The sequence below is a fragment of the Babesia bigemina genome, scaffold Bbigscaff_60142, assembly GCF_000981445.1.
Source record: "Babesia bigemina genome assembly Bbig001, scaffold Bbigscaff_60142".
Classification (NCBI taxonomy): domain Eukaryota; phylum Apicomplexa; class Aconoidasida; order Piroplasmida; family Babesiidae; genus Babesia; species Babesia bigemina.
In genome coordinates this window covers 2,690-22,232 of record NW_012237016.1, presented here as the reverse complement: position 1 = coordinate 22,232, position 19,543 = coordinate 2,690, and the positions used below count along the sequence as shown (strand labels likewise).

General features: G+C 46.9%; 2 protein-coding genes across 2 annotated transcripts; both read left to right on the top strand.

Moving 5' to 3' along the window:
* BBBOND_0001230 (hypothetical protein, conserved) lies at positions 1–2,248 on the top strand (the record flags this gene model as incomplete). The annotated part of the gene is made up of 1 exon (XM_012914965.1): positions 1–2,248. A coding segment is annotated over one exon (2,248 nt), but the record flags the coding sequence as incomplete, so codon positions are not given.
* A 2,828-nt stretch (positions 2,249–5,076) lies between these two features.
* BBBOND_0001220 (hypothetical protein, conserved) lies at positions 5,077–10,578 on the top strand (the record flags this gene model as incomplete). Its single annotated transcript, XM_012914964.1, has 1 exon — positions 5,077–10,578. One exon carries the CDS (start codon positions 5,077–5,079, stop codon positions 10,576–10,578), a length of 5,502 nt encoding a protein of 1,833 aa, XP_012770418.1.
* Positions 10,579–19,543: the final 8,965 nt, after the last annotated feature.

Sequence of the window (19,543 nt, the reverse complement as noted above, 5' to 3'; positions counted from 1 at the left end):
CTTACGTGCCGGGTTGGACGGGCTGTGCTCTCAGTTGTGCTATTCTTATGTCAACAGGTATTCGGGACTGAAATTCGAAGGTGAGCTGAGGAAGAATTTACACAATGTCCTTCAGCCCGGAAAGGTTTACGAGAAGTATGACTTGACTGAGGAAGGGAAGAACTGCGCAAAAGTGTGTCTCACAGTTTTCTCAACGCTCTTTAACGATTTGTCGCATCTGAAGGAGAGATGTAACGGTGGTTGGAGATTCAGAACCATTAATACAACCAATAAGCTCGGAATCTTCTTTGAAACACGTGGTTATATAGTGCCGAAAAATGCAGATAACCAGAACGCTGAGTTGAACAGAACTAAGAAAGGCGAATCTATCATGACGAGTGCGATGAAACTATTCAATGTACGTGGCGCGGGGTACCTTGAACAATGTCACCACTGCCTCGAAACGTACTACCAAGTCTGTCATATATCGACGTTCGCTGCCAAGAAACGGCCATGTAACATATACGAAATTCTATGTTGGTTGTCTGGGTTGCCGTGCAACGCGGTTTACGATACGCTGTTGCAAAGCGCTCTCAGTGATCCGTTTGAGGATTCAAACAAGCCGTCAGACGACTTTGATGGTACCCCCGTATTTGACTTGGGCTCTTCCAAGATAGAAGCTTATCCGCAGGCGATCACGTATGAGGATACACGTAACGCACTCATTCACGTTTGTTCGCAATCCTACGATCTGCTGACCACCATCCTCGGCACGGGTGACGCTGCCACATTCTACGCTAGTGACTTCTCAAATAACTCGATGCAATTCCACTATCCAACCTCGGGTGAGGACTGCCTTGATATGCTTTCTGACATCCTTCGCAGATTGCTTCCGCAGCTCCAGTTCCTACACAGCAAATGCCGAGAAAGCGCTAAACATCACGGTTGGCGGGAGTGTCTGTACGGCAAGCATATCCCTACGACCAAGTGGCAATGCACGGATTATGCTACCGGCAAAGCAACGTGTCAACCAAAAGACCAACCATGCTGCCAAGCAACGTGCCAGGCAAAGTGCCAACCAAATTGTCAACCAATGTCCCCCTTAATGTCGTACCTAAACGACTGCCTGCCCGGTCACTTGCCGCATCAATTAACAAAACTAGGCTGCAAATACGAATGCGCCACTTGCCCTACGACTTCTAAGTTGGGAATGCCTTGCATGACCCCGCTTGGCTTCAGGCAATTTTCATCCAGCGTAAGAACAGGAAACGACATATGCAACGTGATAAGCAAGCTTCTAAGTAATTCTCATATTGCACGTCTGCTGTGCTTATCTCCCAAGGCGCCATCTACGCTGCCTGAACACTTCGGTTTCGCATTGACACTTGCAAAGGGGCTTAGTGCTGCGTCGCCACGTCGAGTTGATAGCGTGGTAACATTTGCCGATAGCTTCGCAACCTCCATCACCAAAGGCTCTATTAAGCTATACGATGAGACCAGCAAACTTACAATTCCGCTTCGTAACGCTTACGGTGACGGGGAAAGCGCTCACGGTGATCGACATAATGAGGCAACGAAAGCCGATTTGTCAAGCCTGGCAATGACGCAATCATGCGTGTTACCTAACAAGCATCTATACTGTGCCCCTTATCTTAAGTCACTTTGCGGTGATAACTATTATTACTTAGCGCAGAAGGATTCAGCTACATATCTATCATGGGCTATCTACTCACCATGGACGCTTTATAGATTTCTTAACTGTCTATATGATGCCTTCTGCAACATATCCTGTAAAGACTGGGGATGCCCTAGTTGTGTTCCAGCTGACTCATGTAAGAAGGGTCAGCACGGTGTAGGCAACAGCTGTAGATGCAACTCACTGGTTGGATGCCGAGGTGTATTAAGCACGTTCTACAACTACGGATTCACATTCGGTAATGCAACTAGCTTGCTGGACATAAACAATAAAAGGTATTGCCGTAACTTCCAAGCTCAATTGAAAAATGTCCTCGATTCGGAATATTTCAGGAAGCTGTTTGAAAAATGCGATGAATTCCTCTGGATCATTAGACAACCATTCTCCTACCTTGTGCTCGCCCTCTGGCTCCTCTCTCTGTTGTACCTCCTCCACATCATGGTCGTCCGCCTCGACCTGCTCCACATCAAATCGCATCTGCACTCACCATCATCACATCGTATAGCCGCGCAATCATTGTTGGCTGCAGCGCGTCTCGGCAAACTTGCCAAGATATCGTACCTGCAACCGTAATTGTATTCACATCTGTAATTCACAGCAACTCACCTAGCATCACCTACTCACCTAACCGACAAACGTAGTCTAATGTCTCGAATTACTCTAGCGGCAACCTGTGAACTAAATGGCACATGAATTAGGTGATGAGTGATAGACAATGCAAAGTGCTAAGCCAGCACCCAGGCAAAGTGCTAACCTAGCACGCAGGCTAAGTGCTAAGCTGGCACCCAGGCAAAGTGGTAAGCTAGCAACCAGGCAAAGTGGTAAGCTGGCAACCAGGCAAAGTGGTAAGCTAGCACCCAGGCAAAGTGCTAAGCTAGCACCCAGGCAAAGTGCTAACCTAGCACGCAGGCTAAGTGCTAAGCTGGCACCCAGGCAAAGTGCTAAGCTAGCAACCAGGCAAAGTGGTAACCTAGCGACTAGGCAAAGTGGTAAGCTAGCACACAAGCAAAGTGGTAACCTAGCAACCAGGCAAAGTGGTAAGCTGGCACCCAGGCAAAGTGGTAAGCTGGCAACCAGGCAACGTGGTAAGCTAGCAACCAAGCAACGTGCTGACCTAACGGCTGACCAAGTTAGTGGTTACGGCAGCGATGACAGTTGATGGTTACGGCAGCGATGACAGTTGATGGTTACGGCAGCGATGACAGTTGATGGTTACGGCAGCGATGACAGTTGATGGTCACGGCAGCGATGACATGGTGACCAAAGTGGTGATTATTATCCACTCTACATCGCCTTTTAATCCACCTTACATCGCTCCTTTATCCACTCTACATCGCCCCTCTATCCACTCTACATCGCCCCTTAACCCACTCTACATCGTCCCTTTATCCACTCTACATCGCTCCCTAATCCACTCTACATCGCCCCTTAACCCACTCTACATCGCTCCCTTACCCACTCCACATCGCCCATTTACCCCTTCTACATCGCCCCTTTACCCACTCTACATCGCCCCTTTATCCACTCTACATCGCCCCTTAACCCACTCTACATCGCCCCTTAATCCACTCTACATCGCCCCTTTATCCACCCTTCATCGCTCCCTAACCCACTCTACATCGCTCCTTTATCCACCCTTCATCGCTCCCTAACCCACTCTACATCGCTCCCTAACCCACTCTACATCGCCCCTTAACCCACTCTACATCGCCCCTTTAACCACTCTACATCGCTCCCTTATCCACTCTACATCGCTCCCTAAACCACTCCACATCGCTCCCTAACCCACTCTACATCGCTCCCTAACCCACTCTACATCACCCCTTTATCCACTCCACATCGCCCCTTAACCCACTCCTCATCGCTCCCTAACCCACTCTACATCGCTCCCTAACCCACTCTACATCGCTCCCTAACCCACTCTACATCGCTCCTTTATCCACTCCACATCGCTCCCTAACCCACTCTACATCGCTCCCTAACCCACTCTACATCGCTCCCTAATCCACTTTACATCGCCCCCTTACCCACTCTACATCGCTCCTTTGTCCACTCTACATCGCCCCTTAACCCACTCTACATCGCTCCCTAATCCACTCCACATCGCCCCTTAACCCACTCTACATCGCTCCCTAACCCACTCTACATCGCCCCTTTATCCACTCTACATCGCCCCTTTATCCACTCTACATCGCTCCCTTACCCACTCTACATCGCCCCTTAACCCACCCTACATCGCTCCCTAACCCACTCTCCATCGCTCCTTTACCCACTCTACATCGCTCCCTAACCCACTCTACATCGCTCCTTTATCCACTCCACATTGCCTTTTTATCCACTCTGCATCGCCCCTTAACCCACTTTACATCGCTCCCTTATCCACCTTACATCGCCCCTTAACACACTCCACATCGCTCCATAACCCACTCTACATCGCTCCCTAACCCACTCTACATCGTTCCTTTATCCACTCCACATCGCTCCTTTACCCACCCTACATCGCCCCTTATCCACTCTACATCGCTCCCTTACCCACTCCACATCGCCCCTTATCCACTCTACATCGCTCCCTTACCCACTCCACATCGCCCCTTTACCCACTCTACATCGCCCCTTTACCCACTCTACATCGCTCCTCTACCCACTCTACATCGCCCCTTTACCCACTCCACATCGCCCCTTTATCCACTCTCCATCGCCCCTTTATCCACTCTACATCGCTCCCTAACCCACTCTACATCGCCCCTTGATCCACTCTACATCCCTCGAATCACCTCGTCATATTACCGCTATGACCTCCTTAAACCATACCAATAACTTCTGCCTTGCCACCCTTCCCTCACCTTCTGACTGAGTCCATCGACTGGTTGATCCAGGTTAGGTATGGGAATGGTCAAGGTGATGAAGGGCTTACCAAGTTGTCTCAAGCTTTGAAAAAGTTGATTGAGGAGGCTATTGAGAAGGCTGAAAAGTCCCTCCAAGCCGAAAAAGATAAACTTGAATGCCCTGTTAAGTATAAGGGAAATGAGTCCACTTGCCAGTTCTACCAGAAGAAAATTGATGAACTTAAAAAATCTGAAAAATCTGTTAACTCTGAAAATAATCGTAATTTAGACCTATATAAACAAATTGTATCTGACTGCAAAAATTCCCACTCCCGTAATCAGGACTCTGCTACTAAGAAAGCTTTGAATGACATTGAAGAGCGTCAGAAACAACTTAAAGATCTTACTAATAAGCTTAGCATATTTACTGAAAACAATAACTCTGATGATCCTAAAAATCTTTTAGATAATTTATGTGACGGTCTTCAGACTTTCCTCGGCTTCAACTCTGAGACCAAAGGCTGCACTGGCTCTGGGATTGTGTACTCTGACTTGGACAGGCTGTGTGACGGGGTGATGGGATTTTTGAGTGGAGTGCTTGAGGCGGTGAAAAACGAAAATGAAGTGATAACTTATGACAAAAAAGATGGTAATGACATCAACAAACTTATTAGTGACTTAAATAAAAATATTGGCTCCGGGCGTAAAGGGCTTGCGGCGTCTGTCGACGCGGTGAAGGGGTGGTTGGAGGGGTATGAAGGAAATTACAGGTCAACAACTAACGCGTTCACGGCATTTTTTTTGAAGTTTCATAATGCAATAGAAAACCTGAAAATGAAAATTCCTGTACTTGGGGAGAGATTTAATGTCGATCTCCAATCGTTCACTGGCGCCTTTGATGAGCTCCGCAGAACGGCGTACAATGGAGCGGACTCAACGTATGAAAAACTTGATGAAACATTAAAATGTAAATTAGAATGTTCCGTAAAATTGGTAAAACAGGCGGTAACAAAATTTGAAGATTTGTCAAAAAATGACGACCATCAAACGATTTACCAGTTGGTCACTCAGAAGTTCACATTGTTGAAGGCGTTGAAAGACAAAAAAGTGGGACATAAACAAATGATCACTGAAGTTGTAAATGATGTGAAGAGTCAAGTTAAGACTGAAATCGATGGTATTATTACCTTCGTTGATAGTCTTCATGAGGAACTAAAAACGTTTATTTCAGCGGCGGATTTGTTCGTTAAGGAGGCGCAAGAAAAAGTTGCGGCGATTGTAAAGATGCTAAACAATGGGTCTGATGAAAAAGAGAGAGGTAAAGTGGAAGATGCTGTAAGAATGTTACAAGATAATGCTGAGGAAATTTTGGTCGCTGCACAAATTGCTAAGAATGAAGTTACAAGATTGGTAAAGGAGGCACATACAGCGGTAATCACTATGAATGACGCACTAAAAACAGATTTGGCCGTGATGAAGGATGAAATTGGAAGAAAATTACAAGATTTTAAGAACGGATTTGAAGCCATTACTAAGCTAGAGGAAAATGTTCAGACGGGACTGTTGGCGTTAAGAAGTGAAATAGTGGACGGTGTTAAGAAGCATGTTAAAGATAATATCATTAAAAAAATTAAGGAAGACGTTGATAGTATTAAGGGGCAGAATAAAGATCAAGGTCTACATGGGTTTGTCACTTATGTGACGGAGCAGTATGTTAAAAAGTTTAAAGAGTCGGAGGGGTTCGAGGGTATAGTGAAGGGTTGGATCCAAACGATTTTGGGAAGTCAACCCGTTACGGAGGACATCAAGGAATACATTGCTTACGACCGTAGTAGTTTCAATGAGAGTAAATTGGAGAATAAGAAAAATGAATTTAATTCGGAGACGATTGCGGAAATCGCATCGGTAATTACGGATAATCTTAAAGTTGGCGTCATTCAAAAGGCTACGGAAAAATTCACCCAGGCGCTAGGAAAAGGCGGTATAAATGGAAACACGAATGCCGTTCAAACTGTATTTCGAACATTTGCCGATGAGCTGAGCAGCAAAATCAAAACGACAGATGATATTAAGTCAACTGATTCAAGCAAGTTCGTCTGGAAGATGGTAACTGAGATTGAAAAAAAAGTTGAGCATTCAATTAAGAAGGGTCACACTAATAAGTATATTCTACGAAGCGTAGTACTTTCCACGCTCTCAGCCCTCTATTCCAGTGCTAAGCAGATAGGCGAACAACTCAAATCGTTCACCGGTTATGACGACGATTCTGATGCATCGAAAATTGCCAACGTGGATGAGGGTTTTAGAACTGTGGAAAAGCTCTACGCAAACCTCCATAAAGCGTCCGGTGAAGTGACACAGCTTGCAATATCTGACCCTGTGAGTTTACAAACCTCCGATCTTGCTAAGCACATTCAGGATATTGAAGAAAAAGTTAAATCACACATTCCTGGAGATTCCGGTGAGACAACGCTTCATACTACGGAGACATTCATGCAAGACTTCAAGAAAACAAATGCAACTCTAAAGTCCGCTATTAAGAATGATACGTTAGACAATGCGCTTAAAACGCAGTTGCCAGGATATGGCAAAATTGCGTTAAACCGCGCCTCAACTTTTACTAATTATAAGACACACGTTAGTCAAACTGGCGCAAAGACGGGTGCACTTGAGAAGGCAATCCAGAAAATAAAGATAGAGGTCGATGAGCAGTTAAGCAACCTCCCAAACCGTGTGACATTCAATGCAATTATGGAGGATGCAGAAAAAAAGTTTGCCTTTTTTTGCAAAGAAATTTCAAAATTGGCTGACAAAAATGCCGTTCAGTCGCCGGGCGTAGATGATGGTCTAAAACAGAAATTGACTCAAATTAATGAATTGATTGGTAAAGACGATACCACTCTAATTCAGATTGAACATAGAAGCGTATACGGTTTACAAAAGATCGTTGAATATGTGAGAAATCTGCACGACACTATACTAATCCAACTCAAGAAATCAGTGGATTCAGCATTTGAATGTGCGAAAACTGAAGCACATGATATCATCGACGAAATACACAGTAAATATCAGGTCCAGATTGAGAATGCATTTTACAGAATTGAATCCACAACTAAAGCTCTGTACACGAGAACCAAAATGAGCGAATTGAATGGGCTGCAAAAAATTGTAGAAACGCAACACCAAGCCATGATTACCGCTATCGCATTTGATTACAACAACGGCGTGAAGGGGTTGATGAAGCGTATGAAAGCAGAAGAACATGATCTTACTCATATAATGTCACTCGTAGCTGTGCAGATGAAGCAACACACGTCAGCAAAAGGGGATGCACAAAAATTCAGAGATGCATCTGATCGTTATCAAACATATGTTGACCGACACCTACATTATGTCAGCGACCAAATTAATGTTACGACTAGACGTACTTCCAACCAGCAGAGTAACAGCCTACCCACCCCCCCAACCAACTCCCCGCCCACCGACCCAGCCAGCAAGCTAACCAAAATCAAAGAAGACTTCGACAATTTACTTGAACATCTTAAAAATGAAAATCAACGCAAAACATATAATTATGATCATGCTTTCACCGAAAAACTTGCCTCCCTCAAAGACGCCACTAACGATTTATCCCCCTCCACCTTCGCCAACCCCCGGCACCCAGAGCTGCTCGATGCGGTCAGAGCGGGGCTGCAGGGGTTTGTCAAGGAGATGGGGAGGGTGTATGTGAACGGGTATGAGGGAGGTTTTGAGAACGTTTTATTGGTATATGCAAACACTGGAAATGTTACAGAAGAAGGAAAAAAATGCGCCAAAATATTTTTGACGGTATTGTCATTATTACGTAGTAAGTTGTATGATCTATACATGAAGTGCTCTCCGACATTCAGAGGTGAGTGGCAAAATATGAATATCTGTTTGTACGACGTAGATAAGAAAATAAAAGAGAATGGAAACCCACTCGGTCACTGGTTCCAGCGTCGTGGTTACAAGGTACCCAAAGATAAGAACACGCAGGACGGGGAGTTGCGGAATTCGGTATCTCTGAAAGGTAACGAAATTATTGCGCTGTGTAATAATGTAATCAGCAATGTGGACCCTGCAACCATAACTATGTTAGGAAAATACGCAAATTCCAAAGACAAGAGCGTTAAGCTTGTCAACCTCCTCATCGTACTCCACGATTCTAAGCTATCCGACTTCTACAAAGTCTGTCACCTTAATATGCGCCCTAATCCTAAACCTCCAACGACAATATGTCAGATGCTCCAATGGCTTCCCGGGCTGTGGTTTAATCCCATGTTTAGTAAAGTTACAGGCTATTTCACAACTCTGCTGACTTCGTTAAAGGACGAGTACAAATTACAGGCAGATGCGTTAGATGTTGCCGTCACGTCCAACCTAAAAAGCGAAATTAATACAGCTATTAATCATAAGCAATTGGCCGATACTTTGCGCAATGTCTGTTTATATTCGCGCGATACGTTAATCGCCATCGTCGGACACGGTCATAGTGACGGCCGATACGCTTGTGAGTATTTCATGAACGTGGAGAATTTGTTATATCCCAGCAGTCCTAGCGCATGCTTCGATATGCTTGCGGATATAATTTGTAGATTATATACTCAGCTATGCTTCCTCTACAAACAGTGCTACAATGGCCGTAGCAGGGGCGGTTGGGAGGATTGTTGGTACGGCAAGGGAATCGCCGGATCAGCGTGGCACTGCAATGACTACCAATGCCCCAACCAAGAGTGTGAGCGAAAGGACAGGCAAACGGATGATCAAAATGCTGACCAAAGTGGTAACCAAAAGTGCAACCAACACTCCAAGTGCGGCATAAAGTCACCGCTACAGTCTTTCTTGGAAGATGGCCTACAAGGCTTCCTGCCACACCGGCTTGAAAAGGTTGGTTGCGGCGTAAAATGTTCTTTGTCTAATCACCATGGCAAGCCATGTCTCACTCCTATGGGCCTGGCTGACATCGGAATTACTGCTTCGCATACGAAAACCGGCGCTCATCTGAAAGAGGCTCTTCGCAATTTCTGCGGTCCCATATCGCATCTCACTAAACTGTGTAGTATTATCACATGCCTCATCCGCCGTCCGCCGCAGACGCTGGGCGACATGTTTGCGTTCTACTACCATTTCATAAATGGCTGGTACGAGACTGGAAAAGGCGAGCGTGAGAACCACCGAGAGATTGCGTTTAACCTAGCCGTCAAAGCCGCTAATTTCAAAATTCCAGAAACGAAGTTAGAGATTAAGTCCATGTTTAGCAGCAGCAGTCACGCCACTCATGCTCCCGGCAAACTTCCGAAACACAACGGTGATCTGCTTAGTCTTGTAGCTTGTGATTCTAAGACACTACCAGGCCTACCCTGCGGTCGGTACCTGCAACCAATCAGCAACGACATCATGGTGGTATATTCTAAGTACCACGCAAGCCACTACCTGTCATGGGTAGTATACATTACCGAAACATTCTACGACTTACTCAAGAAATTGTATGACGAATGCTGCCAAAACTGCAATAGACCTGGCAAGCGTTGCTATGACAAGAGCTGTGTCAAGGATTGTCAAGTCAGGTTCAGCTATGGATATAAGAAGCCCACTGAAGACGCTAACCCGGCTGGTTTTGAAAATATTAAGCATGAAGATTCATGTGGTTCTATTGTTAAATGCCGAGCTACCCATGCAGCTATGTACTCAGCAGGATTCACTTTCGGCAGTCCGTTCGAAATGAGTGGTGATGACGGTAGACGTAAAAAACGTACATGTGAAGATTTCTGCCAGGCATTGGGGTTCGTCGTAAGACCAGGTAACGCTTTATATATGCTCGTTAACAAAACGATTCCCGATTTCCTTTGGCAAATCCGGGAGAAATTCTTCTGGACCACCGTAGCCCTCTGGTCACTGTCCCTCTTCTACCTCATGTGCGTAATGGTTGGCAGGCTGGATGTGCTCCACATCAGGTCACACCTGAGGATACCGTCGTCGCACAAGATAACGGCGCAATCATTGTTGGCTGCAGCGCAAGTCGGAAGGCTTGCCAAGATATCGTACCTACAACCGTGATCATCGTCACATTTGTAATTCACACTACTCACGTAACAATTCACCTACTCACCTAACCGACAAACGTAGTCTAATGTCTCGAATTACTCAAGGGGTAACTTGTGAACTAGATAGCACCTAGATTAGGTGATGAGTGAACGACGAAGCAAACAGGCAAAGTGCTAAGCTAGCACACAGGCAAAGTGATAAGCTAGCACCCAGGCAAAGTGCTAACCTAGCATCCAGGCAAAGTGCTAACCTAGCACGCAGGCAAAGTGTTGACCTAGCACCCAGGCAAAGTGGTAAGCAAGCACGCAGGCAAAGTGGTAAGCTGGCACCCAGGCAAAGTGCTAACCTAGCAACCAGGCAAAGCGTTAACCTAGCACTCAGGCAACGTGTTAACCTAGCATCCAGGCAAAGTGCTAAGCTGGCGGATGAACCGTAATTTGGTTGTTGCGTTGAGTTAGGCGTTGACTGTGAGTGGCGTCTGCGTTGCCCATTGAGTCAGTGTTGCGTGAGGCTAGGTGATTGGTTGCTGACGTAGGCGGCCGTGAGGGCCGCGGCGGGTGACCTAATTCGTGTGTTGCGAGTAACTGGCAGGGTGGCGTAATCCGCGTTGGCTCGGTTAAGTAGCATTTATAGGCGGCAATGTAGCGATTGTTAATATCACATTTAGGCACGTAGCCGACACGCTCCGCCAGTATGGCGCCGATACGGCGGCTTGTAGCACGGTGCTGCTGCACTGTGGGAGTTGAGCTCACGGGGTTCGCTGCAATTTCAATGACGTTGCGAATAGTGAATAATTTAGAGTGACGGTTGATGCTGATGACATGCGTCGCGTCAGGTGTGGCCGTGGTATCCTGGGCAGCGTGGGTGTCAGTGGCCTGGGCTGGGGGGATACAGCGGTGAGGGTACGTGTTGATGAGGGGACTGTAAGCGGCAGTGGTACGTGTTGCAGTTGGTGAGTGCGTTGCTAGGTGATTGATAGTTCGCAGGTTGAGGGTACTGGGAGCGGCAGTGTACGTGTTGCAGTCGGTGAGTGCGTTGGTAGGTGATTGATATGCTTGCAGGTTGAGGGGACTGGGAGCGGCAGTGGTAGTGTTGCAGTTGGTGAGTGCGTTGCTAGGTGATTGATAGTTTGCAGGTTGAGGGGACTGGGAGCGGCAGTGTTACGTGTTGCAGTTGGTGAGTGCGTTGCTAGGTGATTGATAGTTCGCAGGTTGAGGGTACTGGTAGCGGCAGTGTACGTGTTGCAGTTGGTGAGTGCGTTGCTAGGTGACTGATATGTCTGCAGGTTGAGGGGACTGGGAGTGGGAGTGGTACGTGTTGCAGTTGGTGAGTGCGTTGCGTAGGTGATTGATATGTTTGCAGGCTGAGGGGACTGGTAGCGGCAGTGGTACGTGTTGCATTTGGTGAGTGCGTTGCTAGGTGATTGATAAGGTTGCAGGTTGAGGGGACTGGGAGCGGCAGTGGTAGTGTTGCAGTTGGTGAGTGCGTTGCTAGGTGACTGATATGTCTGCAGGTTGAGGGGACTGGGAGCGGCAGTGGTAGTGTTGCAGTTGGTGAGTGCGTTGCTAGGTGACTGATATGTCTGCAGGTTGAGGGGACTGGGAGCGGCAGTGGTAGTGTTGCAGTTGGTGAGTGCGTTGCTAGGTGACTGATATGTCTGCAGGTTGAGGGGACTGGGAGCGGCAGTGGTACGTGGTAGTTGGTGAGTCCGTTGCTAGGTGATTGATGTTTGCAGGTTGAGGGGACCGAAAGCGGCAGTGGTACGTGTTGCAGTTGGTGACTGCGTTGCTTAGTGATTTATAGTTTGCAGGTTGAGGGGGCTGGGAACGGCAGTGGTACGTGTTGCAGTTGGTGAGTGCTGCTTAGGTGATTGATATGCTTGCAGGTTGAGGGGAGTGGTAGCGGCAGTGGTAGTGTTGCAGTTGGTGAGTGCGTTGCTAGGTGATTGATAGTTTGCAGGTTGAAGGGACTGGGAGCGGCAGTGGTACGTGTTGCAGTTGGTGAGTGCGTTGCTTGAGTGATTGATATGCTTGCAGGTTGAGGGGAGTGGGGGGGGAAGATGGTGGTGATAAGGCCTGGTGCTCCGTGTTTGGAGTGTGGTTATAAATGTCCAACTTTTAAGGAGTGTTATTGTTGTCCGTGGTGTTGTAAAATTTGTAAGACTAGCTGGGGCTGCAATAACTGTGTCTATAATTTCCGAAAACACCAAGGCGGCAAGTACTGCCATCCTAAGGGATGCGAACAGAGAACAAAAGAATGTCCCGACATTAAAAACTGTAAATGTGAATGTTGTATAAGGAAATGCTCAGAGCAGGCAGATATGTGCCAAGCCCCCGCTGCTCCCCCCTCTCTCCCAAGGCAAGAGCATCTTCAGGCCACCGAAGAGCAATCGAGGAATCTCGAAGCTCGGACCCAAGATGAAAACATTACTCCACCTTCCCCCCCTCCCTACTCCGTCATCGCCGCCGTCATCGTTGCCATCATCGTCGCCATCATCCTGCTGGACCTGTGCATCTTCCGCTTCCCGGTGGGCCGCAACATCCGCGATTTCCTCGTCCGCAAGATACCCTTCTGCATCGCGTTCTACAGCTGAACTCAGCAATTTGTTAGCGCTAACATCGTCATCCAAATCCCACTGATCACCTAACTGGCAACAGACATCTAATGTGCTAGACAGTAATGATTGCGTTGATGACCAATCACATGAGCAGTGAGGTGACCAAAGTGCTGACAAAGTTGATGGTCACGGCAGCGGTGACATGGTTAAGGCAGCGATGACATGGTTACGGCAGCGATGACATGGTCACGGCAGCGATGAAATGGTCACGGCAGCGATGACATGGCTACGGCAGCGATGACATGGTCACGGCAGCGATGAGATGGACACAACAGCGATGACATGGTCACGGCAGCGATGACAAGGTCACGGCAGCGATGACAAGGTTACGGCAGCGATGACATGGTCACGGCAGCGATGACATGGACTCAGCAGCGATGACATGGACACGGCAGCGATGACATCGTCACGGCAGCGATGACAGTGGTGACCAACCACCTGACCAAAGTGGTGATTATCATCCACTCTACATCGCCCCTTTACCCACTCTACATCGCCCCTTATCCACTCCACATCGCCCCTTTATCCACTCTACATCGCCCCTTAACCCACTCTACATCGCTCCCTAACCCACTCCACATCGCCCCTTTACCCACTCCACATCGCTCCCTAACCCACTCTACATCGCCCCTTTATCCACTCCACATCGCCCCTTTGTCCACTCTACATCGCCCCTTAACCCACTCTACATCGCTCCCTAACCCACTCTACATCGCCCCTTTATCCACTCTACATCGCCCCTTATCCACTCCACATCGCCCCTTCATCCACTCTACATCGCCCCTTTATCCACTCTACATCGCCCTTTTATCCACTCTACATCGCTCCCTTATCCACTCCACATCGCTGCTTAACCCACTCTACATCGCCCCTTAACCCACTCTACATCGCCCCTTTACCCACTCTACATCGCTCCCTAACCCACTCCACATCGCTCCTTTATCCACTCTACATCGCCCCTTTACCCACTCTACATCGCTCCCTTACCCACTCTACATCGCTCCCTTACCCACTCTACATCGCTCCCTTACCCACTCTACATCGCTCCTTACCCACTCTACATCGCTCCCTAACCCACTCCACATCGCCCCTTTATCCACTCTACATCGCTCCCTAATCCACTCTACATCGCTCCTTAATCCACTCTCCATCGCTCCTTTGTCCACTCCACATCGCTCCCTTACCCACTCTACATCGCCCCTTAACCCACTCCACATCGCCCCTTAACCCACTCTACATCGCTCCCTAACCCACTCTACATCGCCCCTTAACTCACTCTACATCGCCCCTTTATCCACTCCACATCGCCCCTTCATCCACACTACATCGCTCCTTTATCCACTCTACATCGCCCCTTAACCCACTCTACATCGCTCCCTAACCCACTCTACATCGCTCCCTAACCCACTCCACATCCCTTGAATTACTTCGCCATATTAACGCTATGACCTCTATAAACCATCCTAATAACTTGTGCCTTGTCACCCTTTACTTCCCCTCTTCCACCGCTTGCCACTGCCCTGACCGTGTGCCGCCTAGGGAGCTTGGCATGAAATTTGACAAAATTTTGAACCTCAAAATTACCTTAAATAATAACCCTACTAACATCCTTAATAACCTCTGCACCGGCCTCGAAACTTTCCTCGGCTTCAACTCTGCCACCAAAGGCTACGACGGCTCTGGGATTGTGTACTCTGACTTGGATAGGCTTAGTGACGGGGTGATGGGATTTTTGTATCAGGTGCTTAAGGATGTCAGCGAGAAACAGCCTTACAGTGTGGGTAAAATAACGCTTAGAAATCTAGTAAGTAGCGTAATTGAACATAATCTTTGCTCAGGGCACGAGGGCTTTAAAAGGCTTTTCACCAAGTTGCCTGAGAGCATCGCGGCGTATAACAGGGACGTGCAGGAGGGGAATGAGAGGGTGAAGGGTGTAATAAATGATATGGACAGAAAGATGACTGCGCTAAAAAATCAGGTAAGTAGCGATTTGAATGATAATGCTGTTGCAGATTCAGGAAAAACTTCTACAGCAGCGATCGAGGCCTGGAACTTGGTGCGCATCTCACTGGACAATGCGTTGATCTTCGAAAATGGAATGTACGAATCCCATAATAATGTATTAGACTTAAACATTACATTACGTGATAAGGTCATTAACGGCAAAAATAATGTGCTTCATGAACGTGGTAGGCTTCAAAAGTATAGTAGGAAGGAAAAGAAAGATTTAGAGAAAATGGAGACCAAAATCCGTGAAGTGCTTGATGAGCTGAAAATGAATGTAAATGATAAGATTAGAAACGATGTCACAAGTCTAGTGGACATTTTGAAATTCAAGGTCGAGGATATAAAAGTTAAGTTGGAAGAAATTAATAAAAGACTCTGGGAATATGTGAAGCAGTTGATACAATGGATAGATGAAGCTAAGCAATTTATAGATAACCTAAGCGAAACGCACGTGCAGCCACTTGTACAAAACACAATCGGCACAGATAAACAGGAAAAACTTTATGATATCACAACGAGAATTCAGGATTCGTATGCAAGCGCAAATGAGCATGTCAAGCAGTTGGTTAAAGATGCTTTGAATGCGGTAAAAGAGATGGACGGCGAGCTGAAGAAAGATTTGTATAAGGTGAAAACGGCGGTGGAAAGGGAGGTGAAGGAAATTGAGAATAGGATTGGATCACTATATATTAATATTACCGGAACACCGGGACCAGCGAATGAGAAAAATAAAAAAATTGAGGAAATTATGAAACATATTAAAGGCGAGGTTGAAGGAATTAAGGGACTTCTAGGTGAACCAATGAAAGTACCAGTAACCGGCGGAACGTATGATAGTATATATCAAAATTGGGATGCGCTTAAAGAGCAGCTTACGGGTGATGTTGAGATTTTGACTGGTACACGAGTGAGAGATTCAAGTCTAACGCAACTTGTTAATGGAGTGACGGAATACGTCAAAGAATTTAGTAGAGATAGTTTTGAGACATTATTGACCAAGTGGATTGCAGAGATTATAGAGGATGGTGTAGTACATGGTAAACTATTTGTGTATGTCACGGATAATTTTGGAAAGCTCAGTGGTCTTGACAGGCCTGCAAAACTTCGCAACGTAAAATTAGTCATCAATCAGCACCTTCCAAAATATATGAATACCGATATTAACCTTGCTGCGCAGGAAAAGCTTAAAGGTGCTGAAATTACAAATATTGGGGAATGGCTTGAGCAATTCGCTAATCATGTGGATGTTCAACTCACAAAAACTCTAAATTCAACAATCGGCAAGGCAGCAAAGACGATTGAAATGCAAGTAAAAAGCGGTGATCAATCACACAAACCCGATCTTACAGACGCGCTTAAATCTATCTTCCAATGCGTAGCAAACAGATTTAAGCATGTTGCTGCGGAACTTAGACGATTCATCGAAGCGTCTAAAATAAAAAACGTGAAGGATGCGATACAGCAAGTCAAAGACATCGGTACGCAATTTAACGGCCTGGATGACACAACAATTGATGATATTGACTATGGCCACAAGATCGACACGGCGCTGGGGGCCGCTCATACACAAATTAAAAGGCTTCATGGAAATCTCAAACAAGCATTCGAATCAGGCTCCACCGGCGCTTCTAATTTCGCCAAAGCCGTCGACGACGCTATCCAGCAGGTTAAGACTACGCTTGAAGCGGAGATCGGACAGAGTGGTGCTGAAAAAATCACTAAGCTGCCCGAAAGCAAATTCTCCGGTTACGGAAGTTTTGTTGCCCAAACAACAGAAAGTATTAACGCTCTTACGTCCGGTGATATTGATAAAATGGGTGGCAGTCTCGTTGAGGTGATCAAGCAGCTTGGATACAATGGCTTCGATACATTCGGTAATAAATTGAACGGCGACGAGTCCGACCCAAGTAACACTATCGGATTCGTCGACCAAATCAGGCAAAATCTCAACGCTCTCATTGCGGCTTTAATGGAGACTGGAAAACATTTAAATGGAAATCTACACGTGTTCAAAATGCAAACCGTAGCTGAGAAACTTAAAAAAATCAAAGATGATCTCTACGGTCTGCACAATGATTTCAACCGTGTAATACAAACCACCGACGTTTTTATCAGATCCGACGCTGACAAATCAAGAACTGACACTATCAATCGTCTTCAAGAATATGTAAACGACAACGTAGGCTTTGCCCTCTCCACCCTCACCACCGCCGCCCGCCGCAACTACGTCTCCTCCATCAAATCCCTCCTCGCCGCGTTCGCGGACAAGATCACGAATGAGCTACAACCTCTGCCGGATCTAATCGACAAGGACAGAAAGGAGGGATTTAAAGGGTTCATGCGGACGTTGCAAGGCGTAATGGAGGATAATGGTGATACGTCGAATGACAATATTGAAAAACTTAGCAATTTGGTACGTGAACTATCTCAAGATAATGTGAATCATAAGGAGGCGTTCAGAAACTTATCCGAGAAATTCCAGAAATTCTTCTGGCCACTTAAGGGTTACCTGAAGACGGAAATCGATAGATTACATAAGGAAGAAGATAAAAAGAAACAACTGCCTGAAACTGACGACACCGTCTACACCGCCAAGCTGGGAGAGATCAACGTCTCATTTAATGACCTACTTTCTCACCTTCAGGAGACTAATAGATACGATCACCAGGTCCACGGGAAGCTTGATAAGTTGAGCCAGGCAGTTGCCATGCTCAAGCCAGAAACCTTCGACAGGCCGAACAGTCCGGTGCTGGACAGTGTCACCAGGGGGCTTGGTGGATTTGTTGGAGAGTTGAACAAGGTGTACATAAGCGCGTACGATAGTCAAACATTAGAGAAAGATCTCGTGGACCGCAAAGAGGTTATTACAACGAGAGAGGCCACAACGAAATACGAATTGAGGGAGTATGGCAGAAATTGTTCGAAGGTTTTCCTGCACGTGCTATCCATCTTGCATACGGAATTAAACAGATTGGTGAAGTATTGTCAGTCATCTACCAGCAGTGAACAGATAAATAAATCGACCATTGTTGGCATGTTTTTCCGTGACCAAGGCTACGATGTTTCGGACTTTGGCGAGCAGAATGGTGAATTGCAAGACCACAAGAGGATGACAGTGTTCTTCATCTACAAACGTCTTTTCCGAGATGATGACAGACATATTTTTAAAGACATTAAGAGAAATGGCTCTCTTCAAAAACTTCACGACTGCCTTCAAACGTACTACCAGGTGGGCCACGTCGCCACTTTTGCCGCCAAGAAACGCCCGTGTAGCATCTTCGAAATGCTCTGCTGGCTGTCTGGTCTGCAGTGCACCGCTGGTTACGAAGCGATGCTAAATGACGCTCTCAGTGACTTGTTCATAGATCCAAAGCAGGTCACCGACGGCGAATTGTCGGCAGTGATCGGCGTTGAACCCGTGAAGGCATATCCACAGGCGATGGAGTATGACGGCACACGCGCGGCAATAGAACATCTTTGCTCCACGGCATATGACCTTTTAGTTTACATCCTCGGCACCGGAAACGCGCATACCATGTACGCTTCTGACTTCTCTAACAACTCACTGGGCTTTCATTATCCGACTTCCGGTGAGGATTGCTTAGGCATGCTCATGGACGTCCTCAGTAGGCTATTGCCACCGCTGCAATTCATGTACAGCCGATGTAAGCTCAGCGTTCAGCACGGCGGCTGGCAAGAATGCGAGTACGGCAAAAACATAAGGACAACCAAATGGCCATGCAAAGAGCATATTACCGACGAAGTAGCGTGCCGACCAAATGACCAACCAAAGTGCCAGCCAACTTCTCCTCTAATGAGTTATCTTAACGATTGCTTACCTGGTCACCTTCCTCACCAATTGAGTTCCATCGGCTGTAAATACGATTGCGCCACCTGCCCGTCTACTTCGAGAAAAGGCCAGCCCTGCATAACGCCGCTTGGTTTCCGAGGCTTTTCAGGAAGCACGAAGACAGGCAAAGACCTGTGTTCTATACTCACTAAAATCATCGAGAATAAACATCTCGCATCGCTATTCTGCCTTGTTACCAAACCGCCAAAAACGTTGCCAGAACACTTCGGTTTTGCGTTATCATTGGTTGCCGATTGGCACAAAGGAGATATTGTTGGTAAGAAAGGCGTCCAAAATGCTTTCGAAGACTCAACCAAGGAGCTGTCCATCCGCCTATGTGACAAACCTGGCGATCTCACCAGTGCGCTCGTCGACGCGTACGGTTCGGACTCCGTAAAACACAGCACTTGCAGTAATCCTCACCTCAGGCATCTCGCATCCAATGACTTCTGCAACAAACATCCCTGTGCACCCTATCTCTCATCTCTTTACGCCGACTGCTA